The sequence below is a fragment of the Podarcis filfolensis genome, assembly GCF_964270895.1.
Source record: "Podarcis filfolensis genome assembly, chromosome: 15".
Lineage (NCBI taxonomy): Eukaryota > Metazoa > Chordata > Lepidosauria > Squamata > Lacertidae > Podarcis > Podarcis filfolensis.
Window position 1 is genome coordinate 12,710,888 of NC_139618.1, and position 17,923 is coordinate 12,728,810.

General features: G+C 44.8%; 1 protein-coding gene across 1 annotated transcript; it reads right to left on the reverse strand.

Moving 5' to 3' along the window:
• Positions 1–854: 854 nt before the first annotated feature.
• On the reverse strand, positions 855–17,720 carry NUP88 (nucleoporin 88). The gene is made up of 17 exons (XM_083587608.1): positions 17,273–17,720; positions 16,035–16,204; positions 14,490–14,615; positions 13,417–13,503; positions 13,117–13,293; positions 12,501–12,687; positions 10,985–11,135; positions 10,446–10,544; positions 9,646–9,736; positions 8,196–8,297; positions 7,605–7,763; positions 6,642–6,767; positions 5,818–5,883; positions 3,731–3,811; positions 1,946–2,072; positions 1,608–1,726; positions 855–1,059 (listed from the first exon to the last, which is right to left on the reverse strand). Exons 1-17 carry the CDS (start codon positions 17,666–17,668, stop codon positions 996–998), a joined length of 2,328 nt encoding a protein of 775 aa, XP_083443734.1. The 5' UTR covers positions 17,669–17,720; the 3' UTR covers positions 855–995.
• Positions 17,721–17,923: the final 203 nt, after the last annotated feature.

Genomic DNA, 17,923 nt, shown 5'->3' on the forward strand with positions numbered 1-17,923 from the left:
TCCTTTCTGCCCAGGTGAATGTTAGGTCATGAGGCTAGAAAGAGATCCGTGATGCTTTCCTCAAAATGGTCATAGTAGGGGACCAGTCTAATGTTCTGTTCATCACTGAGCCTAAGGATTTGTTTCCATTACTATCCTGTGTTAAATCATCCTTATGACATCATGGCAAGTTCTGACTTGCTTTTATGTGCAGAAGTGAACTGCAGGTTGCAGGGAGGGCAAATTACTGTATTTACTCAAATGTAATGCACACGTCTTTTGGCCAAATTATGTCGCAAAAATTAGGGTGCGCATTAAATTTGATACCACCAGCAAATAGTTTTTTGGTTTCAATGTTTTTGAAAATTGTGGTGCGCAGTAGATTCGATGGCACATTAGATTTGCGTAAATACAGTAAGACCTAGAAAGGCAAGGATTAACATCCGCTTAGAGGTTTTCTGTTCTAGTAAGGAAGGTATAGATTTTCTTTAAAAAGATATGGGGTAGGGGCTTAATTTGCAAATGGGTAATTGGCAACATGGTTTTTTACTTACTGGACAAGGGGCAGACTTGAATTAAATTGGGAGAAAACATAGGCTGACATTTTGCTGTTACGTTATGTGAATGCTGCAAAAAAACTTGAATACATGAGCAGCACTGACCTTAATATGGCACCTGCAATATCTAGGGGTAAAACTGTGCTTTCTCCTTTGGTGTTGGGAATTAATCAGTTCTGTAAAGAGACTTTCAGAGTAATCCTGGTGATTATGCCCAAGATATATTGGCAGGATTCTTCCTGTGTTTTGCCTTCTGGAGAAGAAACAGCAGTACATCATACCAAATAGTCTAAGCCTAGATTTAGAAGTGAGACGAGCTTTCAAAAAAAGTATTTATTCACAACAGAGATGTTTTATATATAAAAAAATAACACAAGGAACCAACGTATAAAGTAGGAGAAAGGCAGTTTGCATTCCCTTCATGTTTCACGAGTTTGCTTTACACCATTCATGACGGCTCTAAAAGGTCACATGGTTTCTGACATCATTTATCTGTTTTACCATCGCCTGGATGCGTTCTCCCCTGCATCAGAGAGAGAAAGAGAAAGCACTTCAGTGACTTCAGCCATTCTAAGCAGACAAGGCATGAAAAACAGAGTGCAACACACAACTTTCCCGGGTGGGGTTTTCACCATTACTGCAAGCAGCTACAACTAGCAAACAAGCATTTATTAATTTATATACTGCTTCTGGGCAGTTTGCCAGGATAAAACCAATTGCCAAAAATACAATTGACGCACATGATAACAATTTAATCTAAGCACGGAAACAACTGCACTTAAAATGTATAACAAAACAAGCAGCGCAACAATTGGAAGAGTGAAGAAGGAGGTTCAAATCGGGTGATAAGGGGAATGTTTGTCTGAGCAGGTATGTCTTTCACAGCTGGCACAGTGCCAATACTGGTGGGACCCTCTTACTTCAGCACCCTCTTACTCCACGTGTACAACCCCTCAACACCACTGCTTGAAAGTACAGCGGCAGCACAACAACTCAGCAGCCAAGAGGTGGGCCTCTTGACTCGCTCGCTGTTCATTTGCCAAGTGTTTCAAAGTGCAAGCGCCCACTTACTCCTCTTTCAGAACTGCTTGGATGCATTTCCTCTGATAGGTGTTAAGGTTGATGCTAGGCTTCCGCGGACTGGTCCCCTTCTCCATTTTTCTCTGCTGATAATCCTTTTTCATTTTAACCTAAAGGCAAGCAGTAAATAGCACAAGAGACAGATGCTTCAAAAACCCTTGAGAAAGTGTTTCAAATACTGCCTTCCAGCTTCACGCGTAGTGCCTCTAGCTCCCACCCTCTTCTACTTATTTATTTTTTAAAGGCTTTTTAGATCACTTGATAATCCCTAAGCGTTACGTATACAAAAACAGCCAAACGTTACAAAAACAATGCACATCCACACTTACTTGCCGGATAGCATTTCCCAAGTGCCGCAGTTGTTCTTCGATTGTCTGTAGTTCCTTCTTCATGTCCTTTTCACTATCTGACAAGACAGGCAGCTGAGAGTGGAAGTTACGCAGTACCTTCTTCATCCTTCAGCCCACAAAGACAGTGTTAGTCAATCAATCTTTTTATTATGCAGTCACAGACTAGAACAAGATAAAAGCAGCAGCCATGTATATCCACGATACAGGATGTGAGGAAGATCTGAAGCATGTCTAAAATAAGCTATACAACATTAAAAGTAGATTAAAAAAGAAACAACACAGCCGTTAGAAATTGTAACAGCAGCCGGACAGAAAAAGGTTTAATCAGGGAAATTTTCTTTACATTTTTTTTCAGCCAGGAGAAGTTTAGCGACAGTCTAATAATTCGTTCAAATAATTTGCCAAAAGGTTTGCCAGATACCAATTATAAGTCCTACCTGAAAATTCTGAAAGAATGTAAATCAGACAATATCATACCAAAAGTAGCTGAGGGGGAGGCAAATTAAACCCACGTTTACTGACCACGGATGGTATTCAATGAAGTTTTACTCAGAATACTGAACTGGACCAAGCTTAATCATGTACATTCAACTCAGTGGGTCTATTCCAAGGACAATTTAGTTGACCACCACTTCATATATTACTATACCACCATTGTCAGAGTCAACGCGCTGACTCATATGTTACATTCAACACAGATATAAGAGGTCTCTGCACACTGGGAAAGTGTATGCTAGTTCATTTCTGCAGCTCTTCTATTGTGCACAGAGACTATACACTTGTTGAGTAACGTGTGACCATCCCCAACTTGTAGACAAAGTTAATTGTTTGCAAATTCTGCTTTTAGAACCGATACAATTGTCAAGTGCTAATTAAGCAGGAGCAGAAGAGGGGACTGTCACCCTACACTACAAGCATAATTTCCTAAAGACAAATTCAGTCCTTATTTTCAAAATGCTGAAAGTTGCCATCAAAGCTGTATGTATTCCCAAGCAGGTCCAAAGAATAATAATAATAAATAATAATAATAATAATAATAATAATAATAATAATAATAATAATAATAAATTATTATTATTATTATTATTATTATTATTATTATTATTATTATTATTACTCCACCCATCTCCCAACCGAATATTAAACTGCATATACAAACTGCACACCACCCATTTTCTAATCAAAGTTATGCAAAATTATGCACAATAATTGTGCTACCCCTACTTTCAAAGCGCTCCCAACCCTCCTTTATTAAGTTGGCTTCTGTCAACTGCTTTTCAGGAAGAATGGGACCAATTAACTTCACACAAAATCCACTTGCAACTGTGTTGCTCACCTATTCTCTCTCGTCTAATACACAGACCACTCAGGCACAAATCAGGGGGTGTAAGTTTGGCTAGATAATGCCAATTCCAAACAGCTTGCCCTTCCAAAGACAACAGCATTGTTTGGGAGCATCTCTGCCATTTTAAACACGGGTTTAAAGGCTTTAGTCAGTGAATAAACTTGCATGAAACTGTTAGCAGCAGCTTAAGTTGTAGGTTTAGTTCAGCTGGTTGCCAAACTGCATGCTGCTCAGCCGAAATGCCTCTCCACAACCTGGCTTTCTTTATCATTAATTGAGGCCCAGCAATTCCGAAGGGTGCACATCTTAAGGACAAGGCTTCAGCACAAGCCCAAGGCATACTTGGCATCAGACAGGCATGGGCATTTTCTTGCTCCAGCCCCCAGCAAGAGAGCCTTGTGAAGAGTGTGCCCTTTTACCTGTTCACAATGTCTTCCTGCTTCTCTTTGGCTTCCTCGTACTTGTCAGCTAATCGCTCTGCCATCTCCCGCAAGCTTTTCCTTTGGGCGAAGAGGAAATGTTATTCTGGGATAGTGGTGCGCATTTGTCTCATAAAACAGAACAAGTGGGGTCTATTTGTTGTTTCTTATGAAACAAAGCAGTTCTAAAGGGCAGTGCACCCTTCTCTTTCCATGTCTCCCACCAGCAGCTGGCATGTCTACATGAGGCTGCAAGGGAGAGTTTTTAGGAAATTTTGACTCCCATCCAAATCCTGGACACCAGTTACTATAACTTAGCCGGTGGTGTGCTTTATGTGTGCCTTTTAAAACCTGCTCATAAAGGGAGTGTCTGTCTGAACTTGACAGGTCTGTTATCGACATGGAATGCATTTTCATGCCAACCAGATGGAAAACACAGAAATGACAGGCAGCAGAAGAGCAGCTGGGTCTCCCATAGACATCAATGGCAAAAGAAAACTCACAGCAAAGCAAATGAGACTTTCTCTAACAAACAAATTAGCAAAGAATTTTCTTCCACACCTTTATATTTGGGATAGATGTGGAAGTAGAGATTTTATGAGTGCAGTGAAATAAGACAACCGAAAGTAATTGAATCCATGTCCCTGTATAACTGAAGTGCCCCATTGAACCCCAAACCCCAAAACTTCCACCACTGGAATCCCAGTAATGTCCAGGAAATCCCAGCAGCACTACCCACTGATAACGTCTATGTCCCATTAAAAGACAATGCCAACCGATGTTGTTTGAGACACGTTATAAAAAACAGCCAGAAGCAAATAAAAGCCACAAACTATTTCTAACCTACTATATGTTTTGGAAAGTGGTCTGTCCACCTGCATGTTCTCTAGGCATTCTTAAGATGTCATTGCCAAACTTGGTACAACACTGCCTGAGGCCAAGGAGCCAGTTTCCATTGATGCTTGAATACAGTCAGCTGCCATTTTGAATCAAGATAGCAGAACGAACTCTTCCTACCTCTGTCAATTGGGAAACCTCTGATGGCATCGTTGCCCAGTTTGGCATGATGGTTCTTGAGGAAGAGTGGGTTTTTGTCTAGGTTTGGATACTGTCAGATGCCATTTGGATTTTAACCAAATCTGGCAGAAAATTAAAAGGGTTGCGCACTGGATTTAGTGAAAGCCTGAATCCCATACCAAATCAGGGCAATCTGGACTTTAACCAAGTTGGGCCATGACAACTCTGGATCCAAACTGCACTGGTTAACATTTCCAGATCTGGCATGGTAGTTCCTGAGATGGTGGAGGATGTTTTGTCTCTATTTAAATATAACTGGGTGTTGGGAGGTGGCATCAAGAGCCCTAGAAATTACAAATTACATTATCCATTTATAAATACCAGCATCTTTTGATTTCTAAGAATCCCTGAGCAACGCCAGGAACTTTTAGCTAGTAGTTTAAAAAAAAAAAAAAGATGAGCGGGAGAATATTATGTTCAAGTGCTACTTTGGGCCCAATTTAGGTACAGGGCTCTTCTTATATTCTTAAAAGCTGCATAATGAAAAGCAGCCAAGTGGCAGAAGTCTAGTGGACACCCCGGACAGTTATTAGGATCACATTTCTTTAAAACAAGCTTACACTAAAATATCACTACTGAATTAAACTATCACTAGAACAGGAACACAAAGAGGGGGGGACTAAATCACATAGAAAAGAAGAGTAACAAAATCAGCAAATCCTAGACGCTCTCTTCAGGTTTCAACCTGGGGTAAAACGCTTGTGTCTAATATCGGACCTTGGTGGACGTCTCTGGAAAGGATGCTCTGAAAAGTACCTTACAGATCCTTCTAGGCTCAGTGATGCCTACTCTGGCTGGTAGCAGCTCTTTAAGGTTTTGCACAGGAGGGCTTTCCCAGCCCTAATACCCACAAACATTTTTCACTAGTGATGGATGGGGTTAAACCAGAGATTTTTGACATGCAAGGCACGTTCTCTACCACTGAGCTCTGAGCTGCTCCCACGGGGCGACCCAGTTCTTTTAAACTACCAGCCAAGCGAGCTTAAAAGGCAAAGAGACAGTCACCTCACCTTTCCTCTCGACAGTAGGCAAGATCTTCCAGCTGCTTCTTTTTCTGTTCCCGAAGCAATTTCACTCTGAGGAGCAAGGGTTGAAGGGATGGCCAAACTGTTAGGTTTTTTGACGCAACCTGGCTTGCCTTTCTGCTCTCCCCTACACCTCTAACCCATTGTTCAATGAGAAAAATAAATTATGAGGAACAAGGGGGTTAACCGGGGGTGGAGACATTTAAAGACGCACATACAACAGAAAGGGGAATTGTGCTATTAACTGCTCTGTTCCGAAAACGAGAGAAAGGGGGAGGATAACGACCTAGCTGTAGAACAGAGGTGGGCAGCCTTTTTCCGTGGCGGGGGGGGGGGACATATTCCCTTGATACTCTGTTAGGGGCTGCATTCTCTGGTGGGCAGGCCAACCCCTTTCCCCACCCCAATCCAGAGGGCTGCTGGAGGAGGTGCATTACACCCTCACTCTCCTTTGCCAGAGGACAGAATTGACAGCTTGCAGAAGGCTTTTGGAATTAAGCCAAACGTTGCCACTGATTGTTTTTCCTCTGGAGCAGGGGTTGGGGGAAAACAAGGCAGGGATTTCCACCCAGTTATGCCACTCTTTCGATTAGCCAATGATAAAGCAAATCAGGAATATGCTCTTCACAAAAATGTAAATAATTCCCAAGGGCAGGAAAGCTATTTGCTAGAGATTCTTGTCCCTATTGCATTACATCTGATGAAGTTGGCAGGTAATAGATTGCAGGATCAAGATCAGAAAATAGCCAATTGTTGCTGCAACAGGAGGGAAGAAGAGCAAGGAGTTAGAAGCCAAGGGCCCATTTTACCTTCGCTGGATCTCCTCTCGGGCCAAGTCCTGTTTCAGAATGTATTCCTCCCTGAACACTTGAGTGGCTCTGCTGAGAAGCTGAAGGCATTCTTCAGGGGGAGGGGAAACTTCTTTATCTGCAGACCTGGAAGACAAACACAACACCGTCTTGGCCATTATACCGTACTGCCAAGAGTTGTTGAGCTTTTTGGGGGCTGGCCCAGAGTTGTTGAAACATGGCTCACCCACCTGCCCTGCAACTCACACGCATTGCTAAAGCCACCAATCACCCGCACAATTGCCGCAGCCACAAATAACATGACCAATAGCCACTGACAATCTCCGGCTCCCAGCGGCAAACAATCCCACGTACCCCCTGTGCCCTATCCGTGTATAAGGCGCCCCCTAATTTTTAACCTACTTTTTAAAGAAAAAAAGCTCGTCTTATACATGGAAAACTACGGTACATGCTCTGATAAAGAGCATTTAGAATCATAGAATTAGAGTTGGAAGGGATCTAAGGGTCATCTAGTTCAACCCCCTGCGATGCACCGACCCTGCTAGATTTATGTCCCATGAGCCTAACAACCCAGCCAGAACCCCAAAGCGACTGTGCCATGACTGAGCCACAGAATATGCTGGTGTGGAAAGAGCAGCAAGAAATTTATGGTGGCACCAGTGAAGTTGCAAGAGCTGTCAAGTGTGGGAGAAGAGGAGCTGAGATCAGCCAGAACGAAACACCACTGTGTATAAGTCCATCCTGAAGATGGAGGTGGTGGAACAGCAGGTGTAAACCTTATGCAGGATTATAGCAATGAGAAGGGTGAACCCTGTCAGAGGGAAAGGAAAGGGGCTGAGAACACCAGATGATGGAACCCCCTCTTCTGAACAACACCAAAGGCCAAGGTGTGCCTTTGCCTTTTGGGGACACAGGAGTGATGGGGGATGACGAAAGCCTTTTGCCTCCAGAAAGATTTCATACTTCAATAGGAGAGGGTTAGCAGAATTGCGATCCAGGATATTTCGGATGTGTCGCTCAAAGGAATCCTGCGATTCGGCCAGGATGCGGAGAGGTGAGACTGTAACCGGCGAATCTTGCTTGGTGCACAGAAGAGGAGGGCATGGTGGGTGGATGGCAGAACTGTCAATACAAGTGTCAGGCATTAGTTAGACATTTCCAAAGACACTCCTCACTTGCTTTCATGAAGTTCTTTAGAGGTTTTTAATTCTTTTACACCCTTCCCCCCCCCCCAAAAAAAGTTTGCAGACCTTTGCAAAGAGCAGGCATAAAATGCTGAATAAGAAACTTCAGATCATTATTAACACAAGCCTAGTTAGGAATAAGGGAAAGGCAAGTGTGCCAGTCAAGGTAATGAAGGGGTATGTCAGGGATTACCAGGAGAACCAATAGTCATGAATTCAAGGTCAGCAGAGCCTGGTGCCATGGAATGTTGAAGGAGTTACCTAGGCAATTCAGGAGTCCTAGCAACTATATAAGGGAAATATACTATGTCCTTGGAAGTATGTCTACCATATTTCAGCATTAAATAGGTAAATGTGGCTCAGTACGTACAGAAGAGGTTTGGTGACACATTCGTAGCTCCTGGTGATGCAGACCATTGTGGGACCCAGAATGTCTGAGACGATCCAAAACCCTATAATTGAGGCCGCTTGGCTGAAGGAACAGAACAGAAAAAATGTCAAGCTATCCCAGAAAACATTGGCAACCCCAACAACAGAAGAGCAGAAGCCACTTGCTGTCTTCAGACTAACACAACAAAGAATTCACCGCAGAATCTAGCAAATCTTTTAAGTGCCTCTTATCATATTCTTCCTTCACTGGAGCCACGTTTACAGCCTCATACTGATTTGGTGTCCTAGGCTTTTTGATACTTAGTGTCTCTCCTGGTCAGTCTTCTGCAAAAACTGAGCAAGAGTAGAGGTCATCCCCACCATTGTTCTCAGATCTATAATTACCAGAGATAATCCCTCCAGCTCATTATCGTCTATTTAGGCCCTATTCCTATATTTTGACCCAATTTGGCTCTGCCTCTTCATCTGGAGGCTGAATGCAAGATTTATAAGTCTTTAAATATCCAGGAGCTGCAGTGGACCCTACGCTGGTGTCTTGCAGAGATTCTACCCATCACATCTAAGACAACTAGGTAGGTCTTGAAACGTCACAGCAGGCAGAAATGCCTGGACAGTGCAGTTGGTTAAAGTGTGGTGTTGATAATGCCAAGACTGCAGGCTTGATCCCCGTATTGGACAACTGCATATTCCTGCATTGCAGGGGGTTGGACGATATGATCCTCGGGGTCCTTTCCAACTCTACAATTTTATGATTCTGTGTTTCAGTTTTCCACCAGTATCACCAATGTGCTGCCTTTACTGCAGTACAGCCTCAACTGGGGCTCTGTTCCAACACCTTGAAAAACCAGTTCAAAGTTGTGTGTGTGTCACATTTACTAGAAGAAAGCTGAAATTTCCATTGGCCCATCCATGCATGTCTTGCTAGTTAAGAAGGCCTCCTTCTGTTGAACCCACCTGGGATGCAGATGTTTCCAACCTGGGATCTACACAAGGTTCTGAGAGTACTCACTAAGGAAGTGCTGAGTGTGTCTCACATCAGTAAAGATTTCTGTTTCATTACATCTCCCTGCCCATCTCTGGGTAATGGGGCTTAACCTTTTGCTCACTGAAGGCCTCCTGCATATCCCCAGAATAAGCATTCATGCCTTGTTCTCTCATGTTCTCCAAAAAAGGCCTTTTCCAGCCAACATCCTTACCCAGACCTAGAAAAAGGGGCACCCCAAAAACAGTCAAGAGCCTTGTCTTCACCACAGAGAGACACAAACACAGTTCTCCTTCCCTATCCACCCTGCTTGCTCATCCAAATCTTAACACAAACAACACCATTCAATGCTTGATTTTTCAGAAACTGAGTTGTGTTCTTGGCCTGGATTCTCCAGCAGTAAGCAGCTGCAAGAAGAATATGGATTTGGGAAGAACTAGACTCTTACCTGCATGGCAGAGGTTTTGTGCAAAGGATGTGCTCTACAATGCATTTCTGTTCTGCTCCAAGTTCTTGCAAACGGTCCTTGTCTTCCTCATCTGAAAAAGCAAGTAAACATGCAGGTTACTGGGGAGTCACACCTATCACCCCACAGAACAGTAATGAGGAAATCAGAACTCCTAGCCAAATGTCATGTTGGGGCGGGGGGCGGAGGGGAATCTGGAGGGGAAAGGGAATCGGTAGGGGGAGGGAGCCAAACTGGACTGAGTAACAGAAGATGCAGGTGATCATTTCAGATCTCTGACAAAAGCCATCTGTCCCTTTCCTGGCAGCCCATTGGGAGGTGGAGGAAGAGAAAAGGAGGTGGTCCTGACCATTGGGAGGACGCAGATAATGACAAATTTGCTCTGGCCCTACCAGTTTTGGATCACATTTTTGAATGGGTTGTGCCAGCAATATATGGGTTCAGTTCACATCATGGCTGTGTTGTGAGTGTCATGCCTTAGGCTCTGGTTCTCCCTCCTCTCTGCACGTGCTCCGATGCCCTTCATTATTTCTGGCTCAGTCAAATCTTAGTTTACCTCCAAATCTGAATTGGAAACTACAGTCTGAAGTAGGTTTTCAGTTCTTGTTGGAGGTAAACTATGGTCTGCCAGATTCAGATGTCTCACTAAACTGTACCACTGTCCACTCTATTTATATCTCACCTTTCCACACTACTGGCACACACTACTCAAGACAAGTTGCATCTGTGAGAAACAAGGCTTAGGAATGCAACATTCCAAGGCACAAAGGTTTCACTACTACCTGAGTCAAGGAACTTTTGAAGTTTGTTGATCCAGGTGACTCCAATGCTGTGCACCCCAGCGTCATGTGTACAGTGATATCGAGAGGGACATTTGGGATCTGAAAATGCAAGTGAGATATTTATGCATTCATGGAGAGCCAACAAAGACACAGGAAGGTTTTAGTCCACATATGATAGCGGCAACGTGGAACTGTGTGAAAATGGAACTGTGCCGAACCTGTTTATGTAAAGCAGTTCCATGAACTCCCAGCAATGACCCACATTGTTGCCACCCTCTCATTTATTGATGGGCAATGCTTGTGGGCTGCCTCAAGATGGCAAAGCAACTCAGACCACCGGGAGCTGCAGAATGAGACAGTAAACAGCTTGCTTGGACAGCTGGGTGGTGCTATCCTGTGACATAAAGCTACATGCGAATCAAGGAACAGGGAGCCTGGCATTTATTAATTTTTGTATTTACCTGCAAGGTCGCTTTAATTGGATGCCAAGTGAGCAGAGCAAGGGGAAATCAAGAGAGGTAACTGACTTGTGCTCCTACCTCTATGCAATTTGATTGGGCAGGAGAAGTCCGACTCTAGGGGTTCCTCCCCTTCCCTTGAAGCCAGTTTCAGTGCAAGCTCCAGTTCAACACATTCGAACACGTAGAGCGATGGAATGAGGTCAGTTCTTGAATCCCAGGATTTGACAGACTGCAGGGATGATTTGGTTAACACTTCTAAATTTGTCCTCCCTTGAGATAATAGCTCAAGGGATTAAATTTACTTAGGAAGCACCTCCCTCCCCACTGCAAAAAAAGGTAAAAATGGGGGGTTTGTTTATTATTTTAATCGCACATTGCATGTATTTTAATTGGGAAACCCAGCATTTGATAAAGTGTGGGCTATAAGTACAAATAATAAAGAAATATAAATAGAGAACCCTGATTGTCTCCTAGTGAGCTGGTGGGGAGGGGAAACAATATCTACTTCTTACTCTTTTGTGTGTTTATGCTTTTAAGGTCCAAATGCAGATCAATATTGTGCATTTCTGAGATGCACAGGGTTTTTAAAATAGCTCCTCAATATAAGAGGAATATGAAATATAAGACACCCGACTGTATTTAGTCATGTCCATTAATTCCCAAGGGGTTGAGTATTACTGACTGCATTTATACCTCACCTTTTTCTCCAAGGAGTTAAAAGATGGTGTACATGGCTCTCTCCCTCCTCAATTAATCCCCACAAGAACCCTGTGAGGTAGGTTAGGCCAAGAGGCAGTGACTGGCCCAAGGCCACCCAGTGAGCTACATGGCTGAGTGGGAACTTGAACCTCTCCTGGGTCCTAATCTGACACTCTAACTACTATACCATGGTGGCTGCTATGAATAGCATGTATGACTATCTTAGGTCCACTAATTTCATTGAGTCTACTCTGGATACAACTGAGTTGGGTGCAACCTCCTTGCAGAACCTCCAAAATTGTTTATGGCTGCAGAGACAAAGATGTTGATCAGGGGAAAACAATACCAATTTCCGTAATTAAGATGAGCCACAGTTTTAGGGTTTAGGAACTGCAAATCATCAGCTGGGCAGAGGGCCACCATGCTTCTGTGGGAACAGATTGCTGGAGAGGGAGCCACCTTGAGCTCCTTGGAGGAAAAGTGGGATACCAGTACAACAAATAAATTTAGAAAAAGGATAAGAATGTGCAACAGCACTGTACTATTGGTCACATGCTCAGTAAGCACATGTCATAATGTGAAAAACCTGTTACAAAAATGGGGAGGACTGCAAAGATAGCAAGCTAAAAATGAATATCCAGGTTGGGGATACACATAACAACCTTATGCCAAGTCCATGGGTCTATTTTGCCCAATATTAGGACAGGCAGCAGCTTTCTGTGATCTCTGGAAGAGGCCTCTCCTACCACTTGCTACCCAGTCCTTTTCACTGGAAAAGCCGGAGTTTGAGTGTGGGACCTTTGAGTGCAAAGTACTACAGTCCCTCCTCATATAATGGGGTGGTGGGGGTGGGGAAGCTCTCCTGAAAACTCCAAGTAGTAAGAGGCAAACATACCATCTGTTCATCATCTTCTTCTCCCTCCAGTACCACGCAGTGATAAAGCAGCCCCGACTCTGTGGCAATCACCAAGATGTTGGGAACGCATGAAAGGCAGAGAACCGCACAAGCGTCGTACCCGTAGTTGTCTTCAGCTGCAGGATGCATTGGCAGTGGGCCCAAGAGCCGACCAAGGTTTCCACTGCTACAAAAAAGAAATGGGGGGGGGGGAATCAAAGGAAGCCTACTGGGAAGAGCCCAAACTTTTAGGATAGTTTGCTGCTGCTGCCGCCACCCCCCAAAAATCTCCAAACAAGTCATGGCCAGATACCTGGAACAGCAAAGTTTTGCAGCCAACCAAGACACCAAACTGACCTTGCCAGCCTCAGAGCAGAAAGGCTAGGATAGCTAATCAGACACCAACCAAACCACCTCAACCATACAAGGAGATAATACAGGCAAGCGTTGATTCCTGAACCCTGGGTTTCCATTCAGAGTTGAACTAGGAGCAACTGTTTTGGTGTTCAAATCAGTACCCTCCTACCGCCCAGCCATCTATGAGGTCTGGTCAAGCACTGCCCAGTGCAAAAAATGAAGGTGAAAGGAGGATCATGAATCTGGGTTAGACCTTTACCTGTGCAGAAGACTAATGTAGGTCAGAAAAGTCTCCCCATTTTCATACAAGATGTAGAGAGGATACGCTAGCACTTCCTCCTTCTCTCGCTGCCCAGCAATGTTCTTGGGGACTGCTGCCAGGGGCCCAAAGTCGAATGCTACTGCCGTTTCTCCTATCAATGCTGTGTAGGCTCTCCTAAGGGAGGGAGCAGTCAGTTGAGTTTGTAGCAGTTCTCTGCACACATTCAGTTTGCCCAACAAAAAGTGGCCGCTGGGGTGTGCTTGGAGGGGCAACTATGAGGGAAGCTTCAGACCTCACCCCTTATTGAGCCTCAGAGTCTCCTCATCAGCTTCTGAAAGATGAATCACTTTCACGGGTGTCTGGGGTGAATTCAGGCTGTAAATCCTTTAAAGCAAAATATGACATTTTAAAAAACGAGAAGTACATCCCAGATAATAGCTTCTATAAACCCAACCTCTATTAGATGAATACCTTTACAATTTTCAGTACTGCACCCAACATTATTACACTGGCAGAAGCTGGTGCAGTATCACTTCATCTGAAGAGCTGCCCTGGTGTCAGACCAAGACCAGAGAGACCCAGTTCAAAGCCCTGCTTAGCCCTCAGCCTTGCTGGGTAGTCCTGGCCTAGTCACTCCCTCCAGGTCTGACATACCTACTACACAGGGTTGCTATGAGGATAAAATAAGAGGACAGAGCATACATGCTACCCTGAGCTCCTCGGAAGAAGAGTGGGAGAAAACTGTAATAAGTATTGCTTAAACAACTGCTCCGTGGGTCTCTAAGCATGTGGTTCCAAACGACCCCATCAAATAAATATTTAAAGGACGCTACATTAGCCTCTGAAAGCATTTATACTCTGCTAATTAGCTGGAAAAGCTCCTAGGGTAATGCTGTGAGCCCCTCCATTTGATGCTCAGATTGTACATATGATTTTTATAAAACCATATCTCAAAAAGACACCAGTCTCCATTGATCTTTATTGCAAGGGAACCAAACCTAGGGAAGCACTGGAACCCCCTGGAGGATCTCACTGCTCAGAGATTTGGGGGGGGGCATGCAACAGAACAATGATATAGCATGTGCAGAACACAGAAAATATTTCAGATCTTTTATTGTCCCCCCCCTAAAGTCAACGAGGCAAGTAAGAAAGATTGCCCAAGATCATTGAGTGAGTCTGTGGCTGAGCAAAGATTTGAACCAGAAAACTAAAAGCCTGCGGCTTACACTCTTCACCACTATATTTCACTAAATTTTATATATAAAAAAGGATCACTAATATATATTGGATACCAGCACCACCTTTTTAAGCAGTCAGGGAAACCAGGCTCCTTGGATTTCTCAAAGCCTGTTCAAAAGCAATAAAGTTACCTTATCGTGTTGTCAGATGTTAAGAGCACAATATGAGGGTCCAGTGTCTCACTGGGGTACCAGGCGGAATGCTTCAGGGTCAGGGATGGTGAACTAGTGAAGAACCTTTCAGCAATAGGGATGGTGCTGCAAGAAGACAGGTTTCCATCATGAAAGGCACTATGTTCCAACCCAACAGAGGGCTGCCAACTGTTTGACTGTTGCTGTGCCTGTGACCAGCAGCTTGGGCTACAGGTGTTCATGCCCGTGTCCCCTGCCAATTTCTACAGATCAAGCTGGTGTCAAGAGCACAAGAACAGACCAGGCTTTTCCTCCCCAACTGGCAAACCTATCAAAAGCAAAAAAGCTCAAGGGATAGACAGGCTTGTAACAGTCCTTTTTTATTTCCTAACTTGATGTGTTACATGAACACTACCCTTGCTTAAACTCTAGGTACTAAATAATTAGCTATTATTGGTCCTGAAGGGTCAGTACTCAAACATTTTATCTCTGCAGTGAAAGAATTTAACTAAGGAAGCTTTCTTCTAGGTAAAAATGTAGTCACAGACTCGGTTATTGAAAGTGCTTCCAATCTAAAATCGAACTGATCTTCCCCATAAATGTAAAAAAAGGTTGAAAGAGTAGCTATTGTCCAAAACTAACATTTCCTGAAATCTTGTTTTTGAACCAATTAACAGTCCTGCTCCCACAAATGACCCTGCTTATGCCCAGAATCGCCTCCCAGTAATGTATTTGTGAAGCTCTCTCTTCAAAACCTATTCTTTGGCACAGTCCCCTAGCCGCTATCTCCTAGTGCTATAACTATGTTCAAGTACATATATCTGAAATATTTATGTATCCATTCCTTGTTTACCATTCCCTTCATTTGCCTCTCATTGCCCCTTGTCTTCCTTGTTCTGTTTATAGATTGTAAGCTCCATGAGGCAGGGACCTATCCTCTCATATTTAGTGACGTGCACATAGAGGTCACTGATACTAGCAAATAATGCAGATTGCCAGGCTGTGAGTTCTCTGTGCAATGTCCTCTCCTGTTTCTTCCACAATGGGGAGAAATTCAACAGCCTTTACTCTTTTCTCCAGCCTTGCAGTGATCTGTCAAATGTTAACTGTGAGGAATTTGAGCAGATGGATGGTACTACTTCCATTGCAAAGAAAAGTTGCCTTAGCCTCCCCTTGATACAGCAAAGCAAATGTGCCACCAGCAAGATGGACTGCTTCAGAACTTTGCTCAAAAGCAATCACTTTTAATGGACTGCAAGATGGACTGCTTCAGAACTTTGCTCAAAAGCAATCACTTTTAATGGAAAAGCAAGGAACTGAACCTAGAACCTCAGGCTGCCTCTCTATAGTAGAGGAATGTATGCAGCTGAAACCAAAGTCCCTCCAAATATAATGCCTGAGAATTTCAGTAAAAACAGTCAGCAAATGAGACTGACACAATGTACTCAAAACTGCTTTCTTTACAGACCCAGATGATAATGAAGTAGCAACCGTCCCTAGTTCTAGAGCTGCAAAGCAATTATGAGAAATGGAGAGCCTACATACCTACAATTAACCACTGGTTTTCCACCTTCAAACTCAGAGTTCTTTCCCCAGCGTTTAGGTAACTCCAGCACCATCAAGCCTTTTGTTCCTATCAGAGCTACATGCTCCTGTGTAGGACTCAGTGCAGTTTGATACACCTCAAAAAAGGGTGAATTTATGCAGAGCAGGGTCTGGAAATCAAAGCAGCAATTGGTTAACGCTTAAATATTTGAACTTTGCGCAGAACAAAATCTTAAAAACTAGTGCAAAATGTGTGTGTGTCACTCAATTACACATTTGGCTGCAAGCAAACTGCACCTGTTGCTTCCTACCATTTAATCTGTGCTCACTCTTTCAGGCATGATCTGATATGGATGCTCAGTGATGAAGACTACCTATATTATTCTTACGCTTCATGCAAGGCACTGGTAGCCGCTACTGTTCTTCTATCTAAGCCAAGAGACCACTTAAACCCACAGGGTCTGCCTTGGACAAAAGCTTGGAGAAACCAGCAGCCGTGTTCCTTTAAGCATTCTCTCCCAGTGCTCAGACATCAATTAAAAACACAGCTGCAGTGTAGTAGTTATCTAGACTAGAACATCAGAGACCTGGGCATAGCCCTCCTAAATCAATAAAAATACATAGCTTAACTGAGGTTCTGCCCCCCTAACAAAAGACCTGCCCCCTCCCAAAAGTTCTGGGACCTGCATTCAAATCCCTGCTCAGCCACAAAACTCACTGGGTGTGACCTTAGGGGTCAGTTACTGCCTCTCAGCCAAACCCACCTCACAGGGTTGTTGCGTGTGTGGTGCTGGTGGGATTAATTGGGGAAAGATGTACAGTGGTACCTCGGGTTAAGTACTTAATTCGTTCTGGAGGTCTGTTCTTAACCTGAAACTGTTCTTAACCTGAAGCACCACTTTAGCTAATGGGGCCTCCTGCTGCCGCTGTGCCGCCGGAGCCCGATTTCTGTTCTTATCCTGAAGCACTATTTCTGGGTTAGCGGAGTCTGTAACCTGAAGCGTATGTAACCTGAAGCGTATGTAACCCGAGATACCACTGTATGCCACCTTGAGCTCCTTGGGAGAAAAAAAACCGCAATAAGCCATTCATTATTATCGCTACTGATAATGCAAGCCTCTATGGAGGGGCTTTCCACAGGTGAGCCACCACCACCTTGAGGCCCGAAGCGGCGGCGCCCCAAACACAGGTTGGCCATCTCAGTGAGAGCCGAGCCCTATGGGGGCGAAAGGCCGCACCTGGTACTGGCCCAGCCTTTCGGGCTCGTCGCCCAGGCCCCTCAGGCTGAGGGCGTAGAAGGCGGCGCGCTCGCCGTCCCACAGGAAAAGCTCCCCGCCGAGGCCGAACAACAGGTCCCGCGGGAGGGACGGGCGCGACGACTCGGGCCCCGGCTCCGGCCCGGCCTCCTTGTCGGCCTGCTCCCGCAAGCGGCACAGCACGGCGTGGTGAGGCAGCTCCGCCCACCAGCGCTCTCCCAAGCCCGGCGCCACGGCCGCCGCCATCGTCGCCGGTCGATGAAGCCGGTCGGGGCCTCGCCGCCTCAGGAGCGCGGGACTACGAGCCCCAGAGTGCACCGCGGACGGTGACGTCGGCGGCCCGGCGGACCGATAAAGATGGTTAAGCCCAGCGGCCATCTTCGCCACGGGAGGGAGCGAGGGAAGTACGAGCCCCAGAGTGCACCGCGGCCTGCTAACGCAAGCGGTCTCTGGACCGTAGACTTGTGAAAAGTGTAGACGTGAAAACTGCGCGGGGCTTGGGGGTTTTCCATAGACACTCTCATTATCCTGGGCTGCTTGCGTCGAAAGAACATTCTGCCCGTTCAAATCTTGGCAGTATTTTTTGGCAGTATTTTCTATTGGCTAGGCGGGGCGAAAAAAGCGGGGAAGGAT